Here is a 25991-nt window from a genome sequence, read left to right as displayed (position 1 = left end):
TATTTGGTTTTAGAGAAAGTTAGTTTCTAACTGACTTCTTGTTTTGTTATGAACATCTCATTTTCTACTTTCATATATTTAGACTTCAGAATTAGTGATCTGTGAATGTTATTTGCATAACAGATGTGTAATAAAACAAAGTCTATGTTCATGTTTCAGAATTTTCCCTCCTAGCTATTTTAGGTACTTGACATACATTCTTAAAGACCAAATTTTGTCTCTGCTGAAGTTCGTCGTAGGAGAATTGGGCCTAACAACATCACAAGTCTTCACAGGGCCAGTACAATGAAAGTAGCCAGATCTTCTTTCTCTTCAGCGCATATGAATGGAGAAGGTGTACAGTGCCCTGACAATACCAAGTAATCAGATTCTTACTCTGTATGTTTTGAACATCCATCAGATTACTCATCACAACAAATACAAAAATATTTTGGCAGATGCATTTATACATAGAAAAATTGATGTCATCTGCCCATATTCTGCTTGGGAAGCAAATCAGAGAGCCCATGAGCCTGCTTTGCATACATGATATTACATACATGCTTTGCACACCTGCATTTACATACATGCTATTACACTTGATGTTAAGCACGCTTTCCGTTTTAACTTCCTAGGTTGCAAATTTAGTTTATTAATACGTAAAGATCTATCTAGTTGTTAATGAGCCGCCTGATTCTGCAAGATGCTGAGTACTTCTTGGAAGATCCAAGTGCTCCCAAGTCCTTTGTAAGTACAGTGGAAGCTAAGAAAACTTTGTAAGGGTTATACCACAGAGCCAAATCTTGCAGTTCTTGTTCAGGTAAAAAAAAAAAAAGAAAAAAGAAAAAGGAATTATTTTCCCAGAATAGCTCCTTCAGCTTGTATGCCTTGACTCACCAACAGCTAGCTTCCCCAGTTCCCAAGGAGCCTCATTTGAAGGAAGGCTCCTTAGCTCCTCATTATGAAGGAATACAGTCAGGGATATGAGAAGGATCAGCCTGTGTTAGCTGTGTTAGTCTTATTTCTGCTGTACTTTAGTAGCCATACAGTGGAGAAGTATGGTCCTATCCTCCTCTTTCCATCCCATCACCTATTCCACAGTACTGGCAGGGGCTGGGGCAAGAAAGAGGTCCCTTAGTGATGATTGATATGGCTTTTCATGAAAGATTTGAAGATGCTTGGGGAGCAGCCTCTTGCATGATTGAGTGGTTGCACATTTGCATGGTTATTAATTGAACAAATATGCTTCAGAGACTTTAGTCAAAGTGTCTAGCTGGTATTTTTACAGATAACGGAACAAATTAGTCCCATTTGGGTGGGAACAGATAGAATTACTCTTGATAAAAGTTTTCCTCATTAAGATTAGTTCTGATTCTTCTGCAGCTTTGCATGCATTAAAAACCATGGCTTTCTGGAGCTAAATATAGTTTCATTCTTACTTTATAAAACTGCGAGATAAATGTCAGATCCAAAGCACTGAGTTCTCCTAGGAAGGAAAAGATTTTTATCAGAACAGAAAAGCTGTACAAAAATGTAGCACCAACCATTTACATGATATAAGCAGCTGCAATGCTCTGTTTGTCGAATCTTTGTCAAATACAGACCTCTACTAATAGGTCTTTGGTCTTTTTTGTTCCTATATTCACATGTATATGTTCATATATTTCCTATTAGTTAATCATAAAAGCTTTATTTTTAGCAAGGCAATGTTTTTAGAGAACTTGATGAAATAAACTTGAGATTATGCCAGTGTTCATACATTAAAAAGTTAGTTTAGGGAAAAAACAGCTGTCTGAATGAAATTACATGGAGATGTGAAGAAAAGTTGGGGGTTCGCTCTTCAAATAGTTGGACTAAATCAAGGGTGAAACAAAGCTTCCTGGTGTGAGTGGCCTTAGTTTAACAAGAATTCCTGTGCAAGAGGTTATGGTGTCGCTAGGTGCTCGTCACTTCCATATCTAGGTGAGACTGATTAGATGGCACCTGTCATTAAGCACCCCTATTTGAAAATACTAGATAAAGCTTTTATCGGAGAGCTCCATGAAATACAGAAATATTCTTATACATAGACTTTTCTTGAGCCACAGAGATTGTCAGATGCTTCAGTTCCAAGCTAGTACATAGAACAAAAGTGTCTAAAGATGAAAAATACCTTCATTCCTGCAGGAGAACTGTGGAGCCAAAGGTGAGATGCGTGTTGCAAACTAATCCTGATCTCGTGAAATAGTACCATAGATTTTCCTTGTGCAAATTAATGTAATAGATTTAAAAATCTGTTGCTAGTAGGTCCAGGGGAGACTTTTATAATTTGCATAGCACTTTCCTTTTGATAATCTAAACTAGTCTGTGAGTCTGCTGAATTACATGGGTGTTATTCTCTAGTAAAAACTGGGTCGTCTTTTCGCTAAACTTACGTAAATAAGCAAGTCCAGAAATCCTGTTAATTGCTACAGATTCCCTCTGGTATAAGTACTGATTAAAAATATTCTAATTGATAAGCTTCAAATTGTTTACTGCAGGTATGTAGAAAAGCTGGTTCAACTTCCATTGAAGTCAAAGACAGGCACTTGCTAGCTTCACATAAAATTTGATCTGGCCTAAAGGGGTTAGGAGGAGGGCTGCCAATGAATAGAGCTGCTTTCATCTGAAAATTGAAAATCCTGCTATCTTTCTCAGCATGCTGCTACCCTGCTAATTCTGTTTGCTCAGTGGCAAGTTATTAGAAACATATGTCATCCCTGGAGAAAAAAATAATGAAAATATTCCAAAGAATTTCAGTATAATTTTGTGTTTGTATGTGATTGGAGTAACATTAAGGAATAGTGTATTTTTACAGTTTTAAGGATTTAGTACGGTATTTTGTAATCTAAACAATTGTAGTTTTAATAAACGAGTCTCAAAAAATTTCATAGCTCATGGTTTAGGGCTGCACTTGCTGGCTCAATATGGTGGAAAAACTTTCATTTTTGTTTGTTTTGAGACTGTACTTTTTTGTAAAGGAGTGAATAAGATAATTTTTTAATGTTTATTTTTGCAAAGAGATGAAATGTTTGAAAATTTCTGAATTATTGACCCTCCAAAAAAATTACTTCAAAATAATGAGTTATTGCAAGCCACCTGAGCTGTGATAACTACCTGGGTGCTCATGGTTAGCTCAGGGCAGCTCTGAAGTGAAGTGTCTCAGCTTAACTTTTTTCTGACTAAGCAAAGTCACGTTTGCTCACAGTTCCTGTGGGCTAAGAGGATGTGCGGGGACCGTTGCCACAGCTCAGCTGCTGTGCAGTGGCTTTGTTACACCACGGGAATTTGCTCGTGAGTTTGAGTTCCAAGCCTCACTGGGTGAGCTTTAAAGTTGGATCCACTTGGAGCTCTCGAGTTGCTTTGGTACATTTGAACATACTAATCATAATCTTGATTCATAAATCTTGGAACGAGAGCAGAGATATTTTATGGATAGATTACATAGTTTGTTATAGGAATGTATTCTTTTCCTATACTTAGTCTTTTAAAGTAAATTATTAGTTTTGTATTATGAAGCCCGAAAGTTAAATGCAAAACATCTCATGGGTAGGGTGACCAACAGCAAAGTCAGTTTCCCTGTTCTACTCCCATGGGGAGGCTGATGCGAGATGCTCACCTCCGCTGTTTTCCATCTGCAGGGAGTACCCTTTATTCTTGCTTCCCTGCAAAAGTCTGCTCCTTGGAAGGCCAGCTCCTCTTTCATGTGTAGCCACTTGTTCAGAATCAGGCTTGCCTACACGTTGCAATACAAGCCTGTAGCCCTGGTTGGCATGGCACAGCATGGGTGTCCTCTCAGTGCTGGTGCAGAAGTGCTCTTGGCAAGGTTTCAGATTCAATATGTGTTGCTTCCAGCAGTAGTGCATTGCTCATACAGCTGCAGGGGGGCTGAATTTAGGAGACTGGCAATTGTTGCTGGAAAATGGGAAGAGGAATGTCGACACAAGCAGTGGGGCAGTCTGTAGTGCCAGAGACACTAACCAAAAGCAGAAGAGTAAGCAAATTTGCCTAGGAGCTAGCTCTTCTACTCACTACTTACGCGGAAAATCCCATTAAAGACAGTGAGAGTTCTTGCCTTACTGAAGACCACAGGAGAGGGCTCCAGTTTGCTCTGTAAACTGGTTGAAATACAATGTGTTAGTAATTTTACAGAGGATAGTCCACCCTTTTGCATTAACATATGTAAAACAAAATTAGTAAATAGCTATTAGTCATTCAGTGCAATAGGAATAATTTTGTTGTCCTAGACCATTGTCACAGTCTCCTACACTAGAAATAAATTTTAAAGTGAAGCTAAAGCATTTACTTAGCAGAAAGAGGGTATTATTCTTATTGGACAATGTTCTGTGTCATTGACATCTTCCCTTAATTAGCTTTCATATTCCAAGAGATTTCTTTCAGAAAAATGTCATCATTTTAACAAAAGGATGACCAAATGCTGACAGCTGGAGTTTGGCAATAACATTCTGTATCAAATATCAGTACATGAATTCTAAAATAGCTGGACTGCTTTTTTGCTCCATGACTGGATGTGCATAATTAGCTCCTTTTCAAATGTTTTGTCCAGAAGAAATGTTAAGCCACCTGCATGGGAATAAATAAATAGTTTTTTTTTAAATCTTGGTGAGTCTTATTTAGCTCCCATGGGGAATTCAGTTTTGATCGCTGACATCAGCCTTATAGCCTTAAAGCCTGAAATCTCTCTCTCTCCTCACATATTGGGGACTGGTCATGAAAAGGAAGGTAGGGAACAGTACTGGAACAGTGTGGGGTTTTCATGTGTGGGTTCTTGTCCTCTGAGAGTTGCAATTGACACTGACAAGCCTTAATTAAACTGAAAGAAGCATCTGTGTCATCTTCTATATTTCCATGATACATCATTCTGTGTTGAACTGATGCACTTCAGCATACCTGTAACCTTGGTTAGCCTTGTCCACAAATAGTAAGTTTCCTAGCAGGTTCCTACTAGATCCTGCCACCCTTTAAAACGGTGTGAACTTTTTCACATACTTCAATGAGAGAAGTGTTGTGATGCTTGGCTGTGAAAGGGCTTTGACCATGATTATAAGTCTTTTAAGTTCTCATGCTCTGGCTCCTGCTTTACTGCTCTAGGTGGTAGAGCTGTTGGCAGAGTTGCCAGAAGAATTTCCTGACCTGCTCAGAGCGAGTCCAAACGTTCACATCGGGATGAAAATGCTAGTGGCCCAGCAATGCTCACAATGTTGTGCTGGTCACACAGTGGTGGACTTGTGCTGTGGACACAAGGGATGTACCAGTGTTCCAGCAGTCTTGTGAGGCCATCAGAAAAAAACATCAGGAAGATCCTTAGCACTTCTCAGTTCTGAGCCTGTCCCTGCTCAAAAGCTCCTTCCCTGATTTCAGCATGTCACTGTAGTATCTTTCAGTGGCTGGCTCAGCATTTCCTAGTTTCTTTGGTTTTGCTCCTATTTTTAAGGAGTTGTTTTGTATTAAATTAACATTTGTAAGAGGCACCAGATGGATGACAACAGAAAATTAATTCATAATTTACTTACTAAATGATTTGTGAGACGGTAGCAAAATTACCCACTAGTATGCCTTAAGCAGGATGTGGCTGGGTGAGCAGTTCTTTTGTGGAGCTCCTGCTGGTCTTGATGTCTCTGTTGAAACCAACAAGAACAGTACCAGTTGCATGCATCTGTGTGCATGGTTAAACACTGACTTTTCCATGAGGAAGGGAACTGGCTTAGCTTAATCTGCATTGAAAAGTTCATCTTGGATCCCGTTAATTATCCTGAGAAAAGTTGCAGAGTGAAAATACACTTGCCAACTGATTAGGCTACAGCTGGAAGTCCAGGGAGACGTGCTAATGCTTTCAAGTACCAAATCAGCTGCTTTCCCCCCCCGCCCCCTGGAAAGAGAGTGGAGAGGATTGCTTTATGCGCTGAAAGTGTTGCGATGTTTAGGAACCCTCTTTGGGTATTGTATCAGCCATCAAAATCATTGCAGCTCTTTTCCCTAGGAAAGCTAAATGGATGATCTGAACTGGGACAATTAGTCGAAGAAAGCTGTAATTGGAGCCACACTTTACTGTGGCTCCTCCTGGCAGGACCCACATTTATATCCTGCAGTTTTGCTTTTGCTGCCCAGTGAGCCAGTTGGTTTTCTTTTGTTCTGAAAACTCAATTTCATGCCCAGGAGGAGGCCTGGTAGAAAAAGATCATCAATAGTCCTCTAGAGATATGTGACCTTGCAGAACTACTAGATCCTGGTCCATTGAAGCCAATGGGTATTTGTTTCAGTAAAAGTAGGATGGAGCTGTCAACATGGAAGAGATGATGGGAGAGAACTTCTCTTGCATTGCTAATAAAAGGAATTAAAAATTACCATTATAAAAAAGCTAAGTATAATGTTGCAGTGTTTCAGACTTAAGTTCTATGAAGGAATATTTACTTGAACTATCTAAATTGATGTTCACAAGTCTATGGGGCCGGATGGGATCCACCTGAGGGTACTGAGGGAGCTGGCAGAGGAGCTTGCCGAGCCGCTCTCCATCATTTACCAGCAGTCCTGGTTAATTGGGGAGGTCCCAGACAACTGGAGGCTTGCCAATGTGACGCCCATCTACAAGAAGGGCCGGGAGGAGGATCCGGGGAACTACAGGCCGGTCAGCCTGACCTCAGTGCCGGGGAAGATCATGGAGCGGTTCATTTTGAGGGCACTCACGAGCCATGTCCGGGACAACCAGGGGATCAGGCCCAGCCAGCACGGGTTCATGGAAAACAGGTCCTGCTTGACCAACCTGATCTCCTTCTATGACCAGGTGACCCGCCTCGTGGATGAGGGAAAGGCCTGTGGATGTGGTCTACCTGGACTTCAGTAAAGCGTTTGACACTGTCTCCCACAGCATTCTCCTACAGAAGCTGGCGGCTCACGGCTTAGACAGGTACACTCTTCGCTGGGTAAAAAACTGGCTGGACGGCTGAGCCCAGAGAGTTGTGGTGAACGGAGTTAAATCCAGTTGGCGGCCGGTCACGAGCGGTGTTCCCCAGGGCTCAGTACTGGGGCCGGTCCTGTTCAATATCTTTATCAATGATCTGGATGAGGGGATTGAGTGCTCCCTCAGTAAGTTTGCAGACGACACCAAGTTGGGTGGGAGTGTTGATCTGCTGGAGGGTAGGAAGGCTCTGCAGAGGGACCTGGACAGGCTGGATCGATGGGCCGAGGCCAACTCTATGAGGTTCAACAAGGCCAAGTGTCGGGTCCTGCACTTTGGCCACAACAACCCCATGCAACGCTACAGGCTTGGGGAAGAGTGACTGGAAAGCTGCCCGGAGGAAAAGGACCTGGGGGTGCTGATTGACAGCCGGCTGAACATGAGCCGGCAGTGTGCCCGGGGGCCAAGAAGGCCAACGGCATTCTGGCCTGTGTCAGAAATAGTGTGGCCAGCAGGAGTAGGGAGGTGATCGTGCCCCAAGTAACTAGCGATAGGACAAGAGGAAATGGCCTCAAGTTGCACCAAGGGAGGTTCAGATTGGACATTAGGAAAAGTTTCTTTACTGGAAGAGTGGTCAGGCCTTGGAACAGGCTGCCCAGGGAGGTGGTGGAGTCACCATCCCTGGAAGTATTTAAAAGACATGTACATGAGGCCCTTAGGGACATGGTTTAGTGGGCATGGTGGTGTTGGGTTGATGGTTGGACTCGATGATCTTAGAGGTCTTTTCCAACCTTAATGATTCTATGATTCTATGAAATTACAATAATAGAGAAGAACAGATCTTTGGAATGTTTTAATTAGAATCTATTTGTATATAAGATTCTTCTTTTTTACAGAAACTATTTTTAGCCTTGTTTGAACAGAGGAAGTTGCTTTGTAAAGGAAGTTTCCTTAGAAATTTTCAAGCTTATTTTTGCCAGTTCTATAACGCCGATAATGTAAAACTCTCTCATAAAAAATGCAGACCACCTCCACTGGATACTTATGCCAGGCGCTTGGCTTCTGGATTAATTTTGATTTAGTGCGGTGTCCTCCCCTATTGCCTTAGGATCATGCATCCATTAACTTCAAGCAGAATAGCATTTATTTATTTTAAAGTACTGTTTATGTTTCTCTTTATTTTCTCCCTGTTTCTGTAGTTTTTTGTGATGTTTCTTCCCTGCTTTTTTAATGGCTCTGTTACCATTTCTGCCTTGTTCCTCCTTTATATTGCGCTGGTGATAGGAAATGTGCTGCATTTCTGGTAGCAGCAATTGAAAAAACTAGAAATTTCACAAAGGTCTTTGCAGGTGAAATCACCCAGTCCTATCTATAGATATCTCTGGTTTGTTTTAAGAGAGAAACCCCAAATCCATGCATATTATTTTTCCCCTCTATGCTCTAACCCAGTCTGAAGAGAAACTTGATGCAGAAATCAATGGATGAAATTCCCTGGCCTGTTTTACTCACAAAATTTAGCTGTACAACTGAAATAATAGGAAGTTAAATAGTAGACTAGTGAGTTGGATGTAGGTGGTTCATCAAAAGACTAACAAAACACTAAGGATTCTGTGGGAGGGTGGATGTGCATGAAGTACAAATATTATAGAAGATGGAAATCAACAGGAAAATGCATTATAAAACAAATACAGAAAATTATGAGTTTGGCTGAGTTTCATTGGATTTGAATGTTTAGGCTCCTCTTGGTTGGTTGGTCACTAGTAAGCAATATTGCCCTACTGAAGATACCTTTATCTATTATTCTACTGTATACTTAATTGATGTTAAATTGAACTTTGTGTGACTAGGCAGGGTTCAGTGAGTCCAGTCCCTAGAAGAGGCAGGATTAGAAACAGATTTTGGAGTAACCACTTGTACCAGATGCATTTTGAAGTGCCCAGTAATGAGTCAAGCTGAGGTGCCAGTTGCCCCTGTAACGCTGATGGTACCCAGAGGGACAGAGTGGTTTCTTCTGGAGGAGAAGAAAGAGTCCTATAAAAGCAGTGATCAGGAGCTTTGTGAGGAGCTGATCACAGCAGTCTCTTGCTTTAACTGAAGCAAATTTCTACTCCCTGGGTTAATGAGTACTATGGTCACACAGCCCCAGTGTCTGGTAGTTTCTCTGGGACAGGACTTCATGTGCAGGGTTGCAAGGGTGTTATGCTACGCAAGGCCAATGTACAGGACGTTTTAGATGCTAGAAGAGAATACTTGGAGGTCATCTGGAGATGGGTAAGATTATACAGAAGAACCAAACTTGGGGTGTGCTGTGAAGAAAATAATTACAGAAAGGGTCAGGTATTGTAAGAAAACATGGATACTAAGATGGCTTAGGTTCAGGTAAAAAGGCAAGAGAACAAATCCTTTTTATGGAAACCTGGATCCTTTAGGAGTTCATGGAAGAGTATAGGAGAGAGGGTTTCTGCCTCTGACAGTAACATGAAAATGAACATTTTATCTTTGGGGCAGTGAATTGTTCATGCTTTGTGTATGGCTTTTGCTATTTTAGCCCTTTATCGTTTTTCAGAATGCCTGCAGAGGCACAGCAAGTCATTTGCTTTCTTTGTACATTTTTATTTTAAACTTTATACATATTTTAATTTGTTCTGCCACACTTATCTCGAACTGAACTCAGAAGCAAAATTAACTTTATAGCTTGTTAGAGATATTTGACAATTGTGCTTTGAGTTATTGCAGTTCACTGAAAAACAGTAACGAGGAGCTGAATAGGGTTTTATTTCTCTTTAAAGTAATCTGGAAAGATTCTGTTACTTGTCTCCTGTACTGTGAGGTGTTTTCCTCCCAAGGATTTCTTACCTTCAATCTTTAAGAAAATAGCAACACAGCAAAAATAGTTCTTAGCAGAGGAAGTCTTCAGCTGTTGTATGTATTATGTGTGTGATACTCTACGTTTTAAAAGTGCCTGGTTCCAGGAAGGATAAGAGTTAATGGGCTTAGAGTTTTGATGCTGAAGATGCCAGGTTTAGTCCATGATAAATCTGCAGTGACTCTTGATTTATGTATCATATAGAGTGAGCGTTTCTTTGAATACTAGAATTATAAATATTTTTACACGCTCTTTTATACCAATGAGTAGAGATCACCAATGTGCGCTTTGACAATCTTGCTAATCAGCATCGTATTGGAGTCACATTGGAGAGCATCCAGCACATGGAAAATTGACAAAACTTCTTGTTTGCCTTCATGCTAGAAAGGAATTCAGTTTTGTAATTATTAGGGTGGAGAGAGGCAGAGTATAATTTGTGTCTCCCAGAGCTCACCAGCTGCATGCTATTTACTCAGGAGAGGTGTTGCTGGATTGGGAAATAGTGTATAGTCATTGCAATAATTTAAAATACAGAAGAGTCTCAGAAGAGATTGGTACAAAAAACCAATCAGATTGTAGCCATAAAGATTGCTTTTTTGGTAGTAGGGTGTATAAAATATAATACACAGCTGTAGGACTGGGATTGGGGAAGATAATAAAAGAAGAAACAATTTGCAATAATTACTATAGCTGAGAATGCTATTTTTTAAATCATGAGAGACTAGAAATACTTTTCAATATGGCCTCATTGCCTACAATTTCAAATAGATGCTCAAGTCAAAAGGTAATGGTGGGCTTTTATTTCTGTCTTAAATCATCAGAGACCATCCTCCACTTTGCTCCCGAATTATAGTAATTCTGGCTCTGACTACAGTATTTTAATTTCAGTAGTACTGTTTATGATTGCCTCTGTGGGCCTCTTTACACTGGCAAGGTCGTATTGACTCTTTGATGGTACATCACATTTGTCCACGTCTACTAATTCTCTCCTTTATTATGCTCCCTATCAGGTTGCTTAGTCTGGAGGCCATAATACGTACCTTCTCAGCTGTTATCAGCGAGAGCTTTGGCATATTTACCAAATGTATCTTCCAGCTGTTTGTAAACCCTGTGAATTAAATACTGTGCTAGCAGTAATATGGCCAAACCAGAATACAGTAATTTTAAGTAGAATAAAAGTAACTCTCTCAGTCAGAGTACTTGCAGGTATTTGACATCATAGCCTTAACAATTGCTGTGGTCTTACCAGTTACTCTATAAATTCCAAGAAAAACAAGGTAACAATAAACGGGAAAACATACAGAAAAATAAGTAAAGTAAAATAAAATAAAACTACAAGCTTTTTTTTGTTTCTCCGGGTCATGAGGAAAAGAACGGAGCACATCCTCCCATTTTCTGTGATACATTGTATGCAGAACTGTATTTGCAAAAGGTGGAGAGCTGGTGTGAGTCACAGCAAAGAGGTCAGAGCTGGGCTGAACAAGTTAGCCGCTGACGTGAGATCAGGCAATTGCAAGTACTGGGAGGCAGGCGGAAAGCACATTGCAATTCTGAAAGGGGATTTTGATACAAACAGGCTGCCTAAGAGCACGCAGTGGAGCCAAGGAATCCTGCTCCGTGATACATAACCATACTAGTCTCTTACTACCAAATCTTATACAGGGTCACAAAACATTAATAAACTTAAGGATCTGATTACAGACCTTAGTTGATATTTAGTACTTTATGCATTCTAAGTGTGTTACAAATAATACTAATCATTAAGCTAAGAATGTTTTAATGAGGAATACAGACATGAGTGTCATTTTACAAGTGAAAATCGTCATGTAGTATAGAGTGGTTCTTTCTTCTTTATAACTGGTCAGCCACATATAAAATCTCTGTTTCCTCCAGTTCCCAGCAAAAAATAATTGCATAAAGGGGGATTAGTTACCTGTTCTTTTTTAAAGTAGTAAAATAACACAAGCTTAGCATCTTTATCAGGTGGAAATCTAGTGCTCTTCCCAAAAGAGATGGTCCGTCTTTGGTCCTTTGCTGATGAAAGAACTTGTTATAGTGTTGGAGGAAGGAAAGATAAAGGATGATTCCTTTAAGCATCATGTTAAGGTGAGAAAACTTGTAAGGGATCTTTTGTTGAAAGCTTGGATGGCATTTTACTCGGTGACATGTATTCTGCTTTATTTTAGCTCATTAAGGTAATTCATCATGTACAATTCAGATGCCTTGGGGTAAATTCCTTCTGGCGCACCTCCACTTAAATTTATGATGTTATATGACAGATTAATTTTCCGTGTTTATTGTCTAACCTTTTTGACTTGTATGCTCTACAAAGAATGTTAGCCTGGTTTCATTGGTGATGACTCTTATCTGATGTTTTGATTTCTTGTAGTCATATATGAATGAACACTCCTCTATTAATTGCTGTGACATTACTATGTGTTACTGACTCCTAAATTCTTTCAAGTTACAATTAAATATTGTTTTGCAACTTTACTTGTTCAAATACCTTCTTTTGGATGTCAGCATTATGTCCAGAGAAACCATCCCCAGGGCTCAGTTTTGGGGCCAGTCTTGTTCAATATCTTTATCAATGATCTGGATGAGGGGATCGAGTGCTCCCTCAGTAAGTTTGCAGATGACACCAAGCTGGGCGGGAGTGTTGATCTGCTGGAGGGTAGGAAGGCTCTGCAGAGAGACCTGGACAGGCTGGATCAATGGGCCGAGGCCAACTCTATGAGGTTCAACAAGGCCAAGTGCCGGGTCCTGCACTTCAGCCACAACAACCCCAGGCAACGCTACAGGCTTGGGGAAGAGTGGCTGGAAAGCTGCCCAGAGGAAAAGGACCTGGGGATGCTGATTGACAGCCGGCTGAACATGAGCCGGCAGTGTGCCCAGGTGGCCAAGAAGGCCAAAGGCATTCTGGCCTGTATTAGAAATAGTGTGGCCAGCAGGAGTAGGGAGGTGATCGTGCCCCTGTACTCAGCACTGGTGAGGCCGCACCTCAAATACTGTGTTCAGTTTTGGGCCCCTCACTACAAGAAGGACATTGAGGTGCTGGAGCGTGTCCAGAGAAGGGCAACGCAGCTGGTGAAGGGTCTGGAGCACAAGTCTTATGAGGAGCAGCTGAGGGAACTGGGGTTGTTTAGCCTGGAGAAGAGGAGGCTGAGGGGAGACCTCATCGCGCTCTACAACTACCTGAAAGGAGGTTGTAGCGAGGTGGGTGTTGGTCTCTTCTCCCAAGTAACAAGCGATAGGACGAGAGGAAATGGCCTCAAGTCACACCAAGGGAGGTTTAGACTGGACATTAGGAAAAATTTCTTTACTGGAAGAGTGGTCAAGCTTTGGAACAGGCTGCCCAGGGAAGTGGTTGAGTCACCATCCCTGGAAGTATTTAAAAGATGTGTAGATGAGGCGCTTAGGGACATGGTTTAGTGGGCATGGTGGTGTTGGGTTGATGGCTGGACTCGATGATCTTAGAGGTCTTTTCCAACCTTTATGATTCTATGATTCTATTCTATGATTTTGCACAATTTAGCAATCAATTCTTTTACCTGTTCCTCATGCTAAAATAGTTTTAGAAAGCTATTCTGGTTGACACAGCATATCATCCAGGGAGCTTGTGTAGTTAAAAAATTTCTTCTATTGCTGTCGTGCAGTTCTAATGGTTCTGAGATAACTTCACGAAGGTTAGTGTAGTAGCTTTATGATTAACTCTCAAAAAGAGTCATTAGATCATCTGCTGTGATCTCCTGTATATTGGAGAATGTTATATCTAAACTTGGGTGCTTCTGTGCTTTACTCAATAACCTGTATTTGGCTGAAGCACATCTGAATGCATTGAGAGATGGGAAATCCACCCTCCTTTGGCAGTTTGTTGCACTGGTCAGTTATTCTAATGGTAAAAATGTATGCCTTGCTTCTCTTTTGAATTTGGTTGATTACAACTTCCAGTCATTGGTTCTTGATCTTGATGAAGAAGTCTTCACTGAAGAACTTCTCAATACTCAGGTTTATTTTTCTATGCAAAGGTACTTGTACACTACATAATCAAGTCATCTCTCAGTCGTCTTCTCAGTATATTGCCAGATTACTCTTTCTTAGTGTCTAGGCAAAAAGCCTTTCCTCCATCCAGCATATTTTTTTTTGCTCTTTTTCAGTATTCTTTTTAAAAAGTGGAGACCCTAGCAGATAAGGGCACTGATGTTCAGACTCCATAATGAAGATACGGGTATCTCTTACCTTCTTTTACTATCTGGCTCTCTCCACCATGGCAGAGGATAATACAGAAGAGTGCTAGGCATTGACAGAGGAAGGACTTCTGAAATGCATTTTCTTTTTTCCATCTCTTTCTTCCCCCAAGAGGGAAGAACTATTGTGGTGATACATTCTGTTGAATGAAGTTATCTTATAGCCGTATGGGTTATTCCTCTTTCTCCTAGTAAGGTTAAAACATTAAAACGCTTATGTGTGATCAAGCCTGTAAGTTTTTATAGTTGATGGCTGCAGAGCATATCTGCTGATTCAGCACGCCCTTATCAAGTGGCTGGCACCTTCATAAACTACATGTTTTAGGAAATTGAGAGGATGTGTGTGCTCTATGCTGCTGCATTTATTAAGCTTGCCAGTTATCTCACATTAGGGCCCCAGTGTGTGCAACACAAACACAATCTGAATCTAGCTTTATTGATGCCAAGTTAACGAAAGTATTTTTAAAGTATCATTACGCAGAACCGATCTAATACATCGTAAGAGTCCTCATTTGAGAGAAAACAATCCCTGATTTGACCACAAGGGTAGAAATGCCTTGCAATCTGCTATCCATTTTGACCATCAATTAAGTCACTGAGAAAGCTTTTGGTAAATAGTAAAGATATGCTCGTATACGCTTGACATGTCTGGTGTAATTGGTTTTAGCAGGTGAATAACCTAGAATTGATTCCCCACCATGTCCATTACAGCTTCTTTGAACTTTCTGTATTGCTAAGTGAATGACCTACTTCTTTGATCTAAAATTAGTGTGTGTAGCTCCATTTTTAAAGTGTTTCCACGTACATCCACTTTTGCACCCCTGCTGCTTGCTTTCATTATACAATAAGCATGATTGTTTCTCCCTTTAGCAAAGAAGTTACAGGGTTTTAAATTATTTTCCTGTACATTGATCCAGAGGGAGAATGCCAGCAGTTTGTCAGGGGTTTAGGAGTACAAGTTCCTCTGACTCTTCAAATTGTATTCATACACTTAAGAGTCCCACTATGCAGATGAGAGACCAGAATTTAATCTTTGTGGTTCTTGTTTGTTAGGATGTATTTCATAGTGGTATGTGGAAAAAACCCAGGGGAGACACACAAATTCTTGCAAAAAAATTATTTGGCTCTCTAAGGAAGCCTGTGTGAAACACTGCTTTCAGCAACATCAAAATGTAACTGCACATACCAGACTTCTTCATTTGTGCTGCCAAAGGAATAATAGGATTACCCCGCTTTGTTTTGCTTTTTCACCCTGGCATTAAATGAACTGAAACTTGATGTGTGAGTCTCTGGAAAATAAGGTCAGTTGAAAAAGAGTTCATTGTCCTTTTATTCTTATTCTTCTTAGGTGTTCACAGACAAGTTCAGGTTTATCCAGAGAACCATGGCAGAAGGTGGATTTGATCCTTGTGAATGCATTTGCTCGCATGAACATGCAATGAGAAGACTGATTAATCTGGTAAGGATAACATGAGGATATTTGGAAGGGTGGTTATTCAGACATTACTTCAGCTCTTGCAGACTTGCAGTTACTGATGCTTTTGATTCTGCTTATTCAGTTGCACGTACAGTTAGAATCTGTGTATCTGACTTTCTGATGAGCTTTTGAATAGTTAATACAAATGATAGCTTTCTGTTTATTTCCCAGCGCTGCATTTTACAGCATTGGCAGTGTTTCTGTTGAAATGTTTCTCTGTAACCCTTGTTTAGTCTGCATAAAAACAAAGAAACTAGCGTGCAAACTCTGAGTTCGAGGTGATACTGTACATATGAAGTTCCATGTACTCGCATGGCAAGATAACAATGTCTAAATTTTTAAAACTAACCTTTAAAAAATTCTGAAGTTGAGAATCCAGTGATTTTGAGTTCTGAGTTCTGTTTCTTGCTATGTCATTGATACGGTTGAGCAACTTCAAGCAAGTTATTTACATTGCTGTAACTGTTGCCTGTAAAATAACAATGATTCTTTGCTTCCATATGGAACTTAGTTCAATGTCCCTTGAAGAAAAAGCTACGAAGTGCTAATTATTTTTCCTAGTATATTTTTTTAAAAAGAACACTAACAATTGTGAACTGTGAGCAATTAGGTGAACTTGATTACAACTCTAATTTGGTTAAACTGTATTTTTAAGATCACATTTTACATCAGCTTAATTTGATGTACTTCCCCTTGTTGATTTTCATAAATTTGTTTTTATCCCATTTTCTTCCTTAGGGCCTAAATTAATGTCCTTTTAAGTTTCAACTGCTCAAGGCAGTAGGTGTGAAGAGCATCCTTTCTAGGATCAGGCCCTTCTTCAAGAGGTTTCTTATCAGTATTTTAGGATGTTTATCAGGAAAATATGGTATGCACTAGCCTATGATAAGAGTAGGACTAATGTGTAAGTCCCCAAAGAGTGTATGTCTGGGAATAAGGAATCAATTTGTGTGCTTGCCCTTAAAATAAAACCACTTCCACATGCATACATCCACAAAAGAACAAAGTTGTTTTAAACAGCACTTTGCAAGAAGTATATATAACTTGTTCTTGCAAATGTTTGGGTTGCACTCATATAGCCCCACTTCACCCTGAACATAAAATCCTGAGTGATCACACTTTCTTGGCCTTGGAGTGCATTGTTACACTATCTCATCTGGAGTGCCAGGGGAAGAACCTGAAGCCAGGCAGATGCTGTACCCGTGTGTGCTCTCAGGGAGCTTGGCTGACCCCATTTTCCAGAATTACTCTGCTCAGAGTAAGCAGAGTTCACCACGCATGTCCATAACGCAGCACTGCAGAACCCATGCCATCGTGTTCTCACATTGTGCCCGTGGGCCTGTGCACACAGAATGCCTCCTCAAAAACACACAGGCCACACTGGGAGCCAAAATACCCCAGACCAGGCTCTCAGTGGGAGAGCTACATCAGTGGCTGCAGCAGATGGCAAAACGATCCCCCACAAGGACAAGAGGAAATGACAAGCGCTTGTCATCTCACAGACCACGAGATCCTTGGGCTAAGCATCAAAGCTGGAGTGGCCAAACAGCCCAGATGCATGTAGTGGCCAGCTGCACCGAAGTTCAAAATGACACCAGATAAATACAGCATGTCTGCATAGCCAATTCCATGTGCTTTATGGGCCTGATATCATTTCCCTTTGGTAGTTCCCAAGTGTGGTGCAGCCAGTGCTCTCTTGAGTCTCACAAGTCATTAGAGGTTGACTCACTTTCTTATTGCTGAACAGGCAACAGGTTTGTTTGCGGGTTGGAGGTGCAAGAAGTGAAAGGGATGTGTGCCCATTTGCTGATGTTATCAGAATTGTTCAGGGTGGAAGGGACTTCAGGAGGTCATCTAGGCTGACCTCCTGCTCAAAGTAGGGTCAACAGTGAATTCAGACCAGGTCATTCAGGGCTTTTATTCCAGCTGAGTCTTGAAAACCTTCAAGGATAGCAATTCCGCAGCCTCTTGGGGCAACACGCCCCAATGTTTGGCAGTTCTTGTGGTAGAGAATTTTTTCCATCCACTGCTTTAGTTGAATGTATCGTACCCTCTGCCATACAGCTGTGAAGAGCCTGTCTTTGTCCTCTCAGTAACCTCCTTCTCTGGCTGAACAAGCCCAGCTTCCTCAGCCTCTCCTTACAGGGCAAGTCTTCCAGCCCCTGGTGACCCTCTGCTGAATTCACTTCAGTCTGTCTTGTGTAGGGGAGCCCGAGACTGGATGCAGTATTCCTGATACGGAAAGTGCTGAGTACAGGCGTGTAATTGCATCATTCAGTCTACTTATGCACTGTTTAAAGATCAATGCTGTTGGCACAAGGGTGTAGAAAATTGAGGCTTCTCTGGAGAACAGTTGTCTCTTCTGTGGAACCTTTACGTCAGGGCCCAGCCATCCTAGCTCATGCTTCCCAGTTAGAGGCACAATTTCAAAATATTCTGAGCTCTCCCTGCTATCCCCATATGGACGCTCATACACATGTTCTTTCTCAAGAAGGATTTTCCTCTTGTCCTCAACATGACATTTGTGCCATATCCCACAGTTGTGTTGATTCTGGACCTTGAGGCTTCTGGACATATGCTACAGTGGTGACAAAGGAAACCCCAGGAACAAGCTTCAGGAAGTTGGGAGGGAGAAAGGAGGATGCGTGTTGGCTGCTCTTTCCTCTGAGGCTTGTCAGATGCAAATCTGAACCAGTAAGGTTCAGACTTTCAACCCCAGTTCAGCATTTTTTATCTTTTCCTTTTTTGCTAGAAGATACTGACAGGCAATGGCACCAGTCAGCCAGTTCTCTTTAGTTGTGGCTGGAGGATACTAGGTATGAACCATGTAGGTGAGTTGTGTCCAAAGTCAGAAGAAGTGCCACAAAGATCCGTGAGATTTTGTTCCTGGGCTGCTCCATGCAGTGCAAGGTGGGTGCAGATGGATCATCTGGAAGCACACTAGTTCCTGTGTTCTGAATGTAAACAGAGCACATCGTAGGTGCACCGTCTTGGGCAGTCACCAAGACTAGTCTAAGAGTGTTCCTGTGTAGTTGCAGCAATGGCATTTATCGCTCAGTGTCCAGCTTCCAAAAAGATCGTACCAATTAGCACTTGAAACTGTGAGGAGTAAGGGGAAATGCCAGATTTCATCTATCCTAAAAAGCAAAACAGATGCTCCTAAATATTTATAAGAGCAAATCACTAGCTGGCATAATTCAGCAGAATCTAGAAAGGAAAAGTCTCAAAAGTCTCAGTCAGCAGCCAGACTATCCTCAAGTAACCTGTTGCATGATTTTAGCAGGAAACTTGCTAAATCTTCATTATTGCATCTGTAACTTTTATGCTTCAGTAAGATTTTGCTTTCTAAGCTGCTGTTTTGTCACTCAATCTTACACAGCATAAGCAAACAGGAATTTTACTATTTGTTTGAAAAGGAACCCTTGGACATCGGTTCTCAAAGTTGCTGAAACCCACAAGTCCCAATGGAGACTGGGTGCCCACTACCTCTAAAAGTTGGATCCTCAAAACCTTTACTCCAAAACAATTGCAATACGAGAAAGCTAGGCAATCTGTAGTTGTTCAGCCTGTGGGGGGAAAAAAATATCCAGACATGCTGTATACCCAGAATGGTTCCCTATACATACTTAATTGTTGATTCTTTTTAACCTAGATAGACACCAGAGCACATTTGAATGGTGTTATAGCTGGGAGTACTTGTCAGGATTTTGGAGAAAATTGTATAACAAGGTGGTTGTAATTATCTCCAGACCGAGTATTGCAAATCCAGAAGTTCAGAGTTAAGATCAAATTTAACAGAATAGAATAACAATGTAATTATAAGAGATGCCCAAGTGTGGAAATGTACTTTTGGGATTCTTCAGTCCAGTAATGACATTGTGCAAAAAACCCATGATTGATGTAGACTTTAATAACTTGCATTTGCGTTAAAGTAAACTAATTTTTACAGTTGTTTATACCTGTTTATTTTTACAGTTTGTTTATACCTGTGTAGAACAACACTGATAAGAATTAAGGCTTCTGCTAATGAAGAGGGCATGATGTATTCAGTTATGACTATTACATGTAGAGTTAAAAATACATATTCAAATACACAGGATTTCTGTTAGAGTTAACTGTATGGGAAATTTGAATGATGCTGCTATGCCAAGGTCAGAAGGAGATCAAAAAGTCTGACTCTACAACCTGAAGTTCTCATTTTAATTCCTAAAGTGTTACTTTTAATTTCTAATTTAATTGGTGTGTTTACTTTGAAATTCTTAAAAAATTTATTTGGTATTCAAAGTACAATTTGTGGGTGAATACATTATGTTTTTTATATATAGTATATAGTTTAGATCTTTACTTGAAATGCAGACTTCAGTTCATCTTGTCATTACAATTAATGCTTATACAATGAAAAAAAAAAGCTATTGTTATTTAAACTCTTCTTCCTTTCTGCTGTTAGCAACACCACAGAACATTACAAACAAGCAAGCTGTTTTTAAAAAGCCTAGCTCTTACTAAGCTATGCGGCTTGATTATTTTTCTGTCCTTCATTTTGGTTGGGGTTTGTTTTGTTGAGTTTTTTTCTTCTTAATTCATAATACCATGAAGATTTTATAGACAGTGGACTGTACATCTCTAATGCATGTGATATTTTTTAAATATTTTTTGCTGCTTATTAAGTTAACTGGGAGATATTGTTCATACATAACTTTTATATAATACTTAAGTGGCATTGAATTCTCTTATGCTGAACGTTCTATCATTTTCCTGAAGTGGATTTTTCAGCGTTCTCCTTGGTGTCAAAATATGAAAATTTCACACATGGTAAACTTCTGTAGTATGGTCATTGTATATAATAAGCAAATACGATGATTTCCGAAATCTAAAGTCTTTGGCTGTGACTTCATAAATACAATTTCTAGTATGTAATACCCATGGCAACATCTGTTGTGATTTGGTGGTGTTGTGTAACAATTTGACTATTGTATGTTGGGCTTACTATTTACTCTATGGATGTAGCAGATAACTGGGAATTTCCATAAGAGGAAGTAAACATAGAAGAAAAATATCACAAGACTTTCCATCCTCTGCAGGTACACAAAAGTTGTCAAAAGACAATGACAGGTCTGTTAGCTTGTATGATTTTATCTCCTGTTCAGTCTCTTCCACCTGCAAAACTTATTTTGACAAGAAGAGCCAAAGTTCAAGAATGAAGAACAACAAACGACATCAAGTACTTTAATGGGGGAGACTCTGTCAGACAAGGGGCCAGTTGTTTGAAAGGGTCACGGTGAAGGACATTCTGTGGTATCCAGAGGAAATGGTTCCTGTCTTAGTTGTGGCAGAAGATAGCAAATCTCTGGATAAGAATGATGTTATATTTAAACCTTTTTATTTCCCTTTTTTTCACTTATTTTGTAAAATAAAAATCTGATTGCACTATGTTGCTCCTCCAAACTTCAATGCTCTCTGAGTAAAGCATGTCTGATCCATGGAGTATCTCAGCCCAAGGCTCAGTTCAAGTCTGAAAACTAGATTGAAAACACAGCGTATGTAGGGGGGGCATAATTATATATAGTGTATCTTCCATGAAGCTGAGACCTGTGTATGACTACTTAGAGTGGCCAGAAACATCAAAGCAAGCCAGTAACACACATAACTTTGTATGATATAAATGTCCTTTTTTTTTTCCCCCTTCTGATACAGTATTATTTGCTTTACAGAAAGTGTGACTTTAAAATTCTCTCATGCTAGTTTCTATGAAAACGAGCAATATGTTCCTTAACCCAAAATATTTCTATTCTGTAATACAAAAGGACCCATTTTGATGAACTGCCAGCAGTTCTACTGTAGAGATTTGATGGCCTTACAGACCTCTGTGGGAATTACAACTTTGTGTTTTGTTCTTCTGTAGCTAATTGCAAAGTAATGGCCCATGTCTAGTTATGTTGCTATACCAGAAGACTTGAATGTCTCAGAAACTCTGGGGGATACAAAGCAAATCATTCTTTATTTTAATCTCTCTTGTATTTTGAGGTGTCACTAGATTTTTATAGCAAAAGTTGCAAATTCTCGAACTATTTCAACACAATTGGTCCAAACACACTTTTGTCAACCAAATTTCCACATAATTCTCTTGGCCAGGTCATTTAGAGTCTTGCTATTATAAACTGGCATAGTCTGAAATAGTATACAGCATAGCCATGAATCTTGGCTGAGGGAGACCTTGTGCAAACAGCAGAGAATAGACACAGATGACTAAAATAGATCTGCGTTGTGTGCTGCAAATGGTTGAAAAGCTCTCAAGATGTCAGCACAGCTAAGCCTGACTTAAATAGTCCCTCAGGCAACCACCAAAAGCGAGTTACCCTACTGATGTGGCCTTCTACTGAAAGTGCAGCAGAACTATACCAAATACATTTGTGATAATTTAAAGTGACCTTCTAAATATGGAGGTTGCCCGTGGAGACTTCTTACACGTGTTCCATGGTATTTGCCTTCTAATTTTTTTTTTTTTTAATAGCAGTTGCTACTGGTTCTAGTCGATAGCCCTTCTTAGCCAACCACCCCAAAAGCAGGAAATTGCATTTTGCTCTCACTTGTCCTTTTTTTTCCAGACCTGTGCCTTCAATTCCCAATTTCTTGGCATTCAAGCTGATTCAAAAAGGACTCTTCCCAACAGCTGAACCTTAGGTTGCTCATTAGGACAAAGAAGCTATTATCTTTCTGAGATGCAGGGGAAAAGACTTGATGCACCTCCAAAGGCACTGTGCCAAAAGAATAAAACACAAGGTTGGAATGGCAGGGTGCGAGCCTGTTCTTGAGCGCTCTTGCTCCACTGACTTCCATTTCCCTGCTTTCACTGGATGCTCAAGGTGCTGGTGTTGCACAGGTGAAGGCCCCAAAACTGTATCACAGAATTCATGCACTGCTAATGGTCTTTAAGCTAGAAACTAGTTCTAAATCAAGCAGTTTAAATGGAGAGTATTTTCTAGGCAAGTAAGTGGATGTTTAAAAAAAGAAAAAAAGCTACGAAAAATGCTGTCCACTCGGGTCTATGTCCCATGGAGACCATTTTTTCCTATAAGGGGTTAGGTATCAGGACTTAACTGAAAGTTGAAGGTGCCTGTCATTCTTTGCATTTCCCATTCCTGAGCTTTGTAGTACGCTGGAAGCTGCTGCATCCTAGCTGGTATATATATATATAAAAAACCAACCAACCAAACAAAAAACCCTCAGTCACGCTTCATGACTGCCTCAAAGCATGCATAATGTGACAGTATTGCAAGCAGTGTAGAAAATTATGCACTGAAAATTCTGTCAGCTTGATATTCCAGAAGTAATTAATAGCTATAACCTGTATTATGAATGGCTGAACTGTGTTTGATGATCAGAGCTGTGTTGTAGCCATGTCATTTGAGGACAAAGGAGAAAATTGTGCTTTTTCTCTTAGGCCACATGTGGATGTAATCAACACTTAGAGCAAACTGTACTTATCTGTTGGAACTCCTAGTTCTAAGCCTTTTCCTCAAGGCTGTCTATGTGGGAGTACCCTTTTCGTTTGCTAATATGCATCATTTTGCAGAAGATACTCAACTGTTTGGTCAAAAACCCACATGTATTCTGTTTTTGTATTTTAGATACAAGTTTGCTAATGCCCTCTTGGGAGATCTGTGTATGTTGTTCATGAATGTTTTCAGATACCTCTGTAGTAATACTGTGTAATATTCTATCTCATCCATTTGTTGTCTAGTATTTCATATAGTCAAAGGTGCTGTGAGCTCCTTGTAATGATCCTGACTATCACAATGCTTCATCTTTTCCCTGACTCTCCCTGTTCTGCTAATTCATTCTGCTTTGCATTCACTAAAAGTAGCATGCCAGTGATATCCCAGGTCCTCAAGGCCAGCAAAATTGTAAAACGAAGTACCAATAAAAGTCATGCAATTGTAGGAAAGTGAGGGAAGTGTGGAAAAGGGGGATCTATGTCATGCTGAGGTGAAACAGCAATCTCAGGAGAAATGAGAAAATAAAGGGAAGAATGAGTTCTTGCCCGAATCCAGGCTCCTGCTTGCACAGCGGTCCCTCTGCTCCATCTTCCTTTATAAAATTTCATGTCTTTCAGTATGAAAGTTAATAATGTTCTCCATCTGTCATAACTGGCTGATGGTTCTGAGTTGGTTTGTAATCTAGGAATATTATTCTGAAAGGTACCAACCATCCTTTTTGCTCATTTGCCATGGGAGAGAAAATTACTTGTCATCTCACAGGACCAAACTCCACGAGCGGCTGCGTGGTGCTCAGTGGCTGGCTGGGGTTAAACCACGACATGTCGCAGACAGTTATTTTGTCCTTGTATGAACAATCATTTATTTTATTTTATTTTAATTCTGCATATGCTCATAGAAAATGTAGGAGTGAGGGAGGCAGTGTTCACTTTTTCCTTGTTTGTTCCTCTAAGAGAAGCTAATGTAGTTTAAGAGACAATTTAATTCCATCAGTATGCCCTTCTTTTCCCCTTATTTTTCTCTTGCTTCTCTTGGTCAGCTTGTAGCAGAATAATGCATGTAGGTGTCATTTTTTGCATCTTTAAATCTGAACTCTATGGATAATGCTACAATTCAATTTGCAACTTGGCTTGTATTCAGGACTGGCCTATCCTACCACAGCAATTTATTTATCATGTTGTTGACTGAATCATTTATATACTTTGGACAGAACAGACGTGGCTGCCAACAAAGCTTAAACAGTGATTTCATTACCCAGAAGCATGAGAACGCAATCGGGAGTATGCCATGGTGTTGTCATCTTCTGGCATCGTTGGAGAGAAAGAGCAGAGCTTACAACTGGTCTAAATTGCAAAAAAATCCCTGATTTCACAAGGCATGATATTTTGCCCTTGTTATCACATAAAATTTTCTATCAGGAGTCTTTATGATTCCATTTTAAATTTACTTTTATTCATGGGATAAATGGCCGTATCAAGTTAGTTATTTGTCCTTGTTTTCCTACTTATCTATCCTTTTCTTTTCATTGCCACCATTATCCGTTTCTGCTCTCTTATCTTTATCCTAATTTATCTGTTTCTTTCACACGTTTCTTTGGGCTTTCTTCCATCACAATTTTGTGGTCTTTTCCTGACCTGGTTCATGAACGTGCTAATTTTTCACTCATGCCTTTTCTGAGGACTTATTTATGCTTTGAGCTGTCTCAAAAGTTATTCTAAAAGGCAATTATTTTAATTATCCCTACATAAATTATTTTCATCTCATCTGCCATTCACACTAGACTTCATTGATTGTTGCACTGTGTTCCTGCCACTAGTCCTGTTCTTCTTGTTTTCTTACCTCTTTATTACACCATTTCTGGAGTTGGAAAGTGCTTTTGGACGGGGATTATGCCATTATTTCTTCTGAAAAATGACAAACTGGTGAGCTGTCTGATCACTGGTGTCCTCCTGATATTTGTATGCCTTGTCTTTTTTTTTTTTTAACTGTTAAATAATACACTTAACTCTTAAAAAGAAAAAAGTGTTGATACTGGATAGGAACTCTTAATCTTTTTTCAGGCAAGACGCTATTGACTTTAATTAAAAAAAAAAAATTTGACTGAGCAGAGATTGCAGGACCAGTCCCAGGGTTTGTGAGACTGTTGAGCTCTGGGGTGGCAAATTCTGAAAACTCATCTGAAGAGTTTCAGAAAACTCCTCTAAAGAGAAAGCAAGGGAACTGATACAAGAACGAGTTCCTGTGAAGGTAGGCAGAAGTCTGAATTTCCTTCTCCACAATAGCTATCTGTGATGAGCGGTAAATGCAAAGTAGCTTAACTTCTTTCATGGGAAGACTGAAATGATCCCAGTGGCTGAGGTCACTGTATTGGAGAAACAAGTTCTCTGTTTAGCTAGATGAAGCTTTTTCACTGGGCTTACTGTTTTGCTTGGACTTCAGTGATTTTGTGGAGCAGCTAACATGCAGTAAGAGTTCACACCCTGTTTTCACTACACAGTGGCATGTTTCTGTGCCCATGTGTCATGGTTTAACCCCAGCCAGCCACTGAGCACCACACAGCTGCTCACTCACCCCCCCGCCGGGTGGGATGGGGGAGAGGATCAGAAGGGTAAAAGTGAGAAAACTCGTGGGTTGAGATAAAGACAGTTTAATAGGGAAAGCAAAAGCCGCGCACGCGAGCAAAGCAAAACAAGGAATTCATTCACTACTTCCCATCGGCAGGCAGGTGTTCAGCCATCGCCAGGAAAGCAGGGCTCCATCACGCAAAACGGTTACTTGGGAAGACAAACGCCATCACTCCGAACGCCCCCCCTCCTTCTTCTTCACCCAGCCTTATATGCTGAGCATGACGTCATATGGTATGGAATAGCCAATTGGCCAGCTGGGCCAGCCGTCCTGGCCACGCTCCCTCCCAGCCCCCTGCACACCTGGCAGGGCATGGGAAGATGAAAAGTCCTTGACTAGCGTAAACATTACCTAGCAACAACCAAAA

At 40.4% G+C, this 25991-nt stretch overlaps 1 protein-coding gene across 4 annotated transcripts in view; it reads left to right on the top strand.

Moving 5' to 3' along the window:
• SMIM14 (small integral membrane protein 14) overlaps window positions 1-25991 on the top strand; it is a 45060-nt gene that overhangs the window by 2387 nt on the left and 16682 nt on the right. The window contains exons 2-3 of one of the 4 annotated variants that reach the window (XM_075148950.1): window positions 6800-6922; window positions 15375-15485. In XM_075148950.1, coding sequence (XP_075005051.1) covers window positions 15411-15485 — 75 coding nt within the window. In that variant the 5' untranslated portion in view covers window positions 6800-6922; window positions 15375-15410. Of the gene's footprint in view, window positions 1-6799; window positions 6923-11155; window positions 11243-11804; window positions 11886-15374; window positions 15486-25991 lie in introns of those variants that run through there. The other 3 variants (XM_075148948.1, XM_075148951.1, XM_075148949.1) reach the window with 3 other exon arrangements.

The sequence above is a fragment of the Calonectris borealis genome, chromosome 4 (genome assembly GCF_964195595.1).
Source record: "Calonectris borealis chromosome 4, bCalBor7.hap1.2, whole genome shotgun sequence".
Classification (NCBI taxonomy): domain Eukaryota; kingdom Metazoa; phylum Chordata; class Aves; order Procellariiformes; family Procellariidae; genus Calonectris; species Calonectris borealis.
Note: the sequence above shows the minus strand (reverse complement) of the source record. Positions and strands in the feature narration are given on the sequence as shown.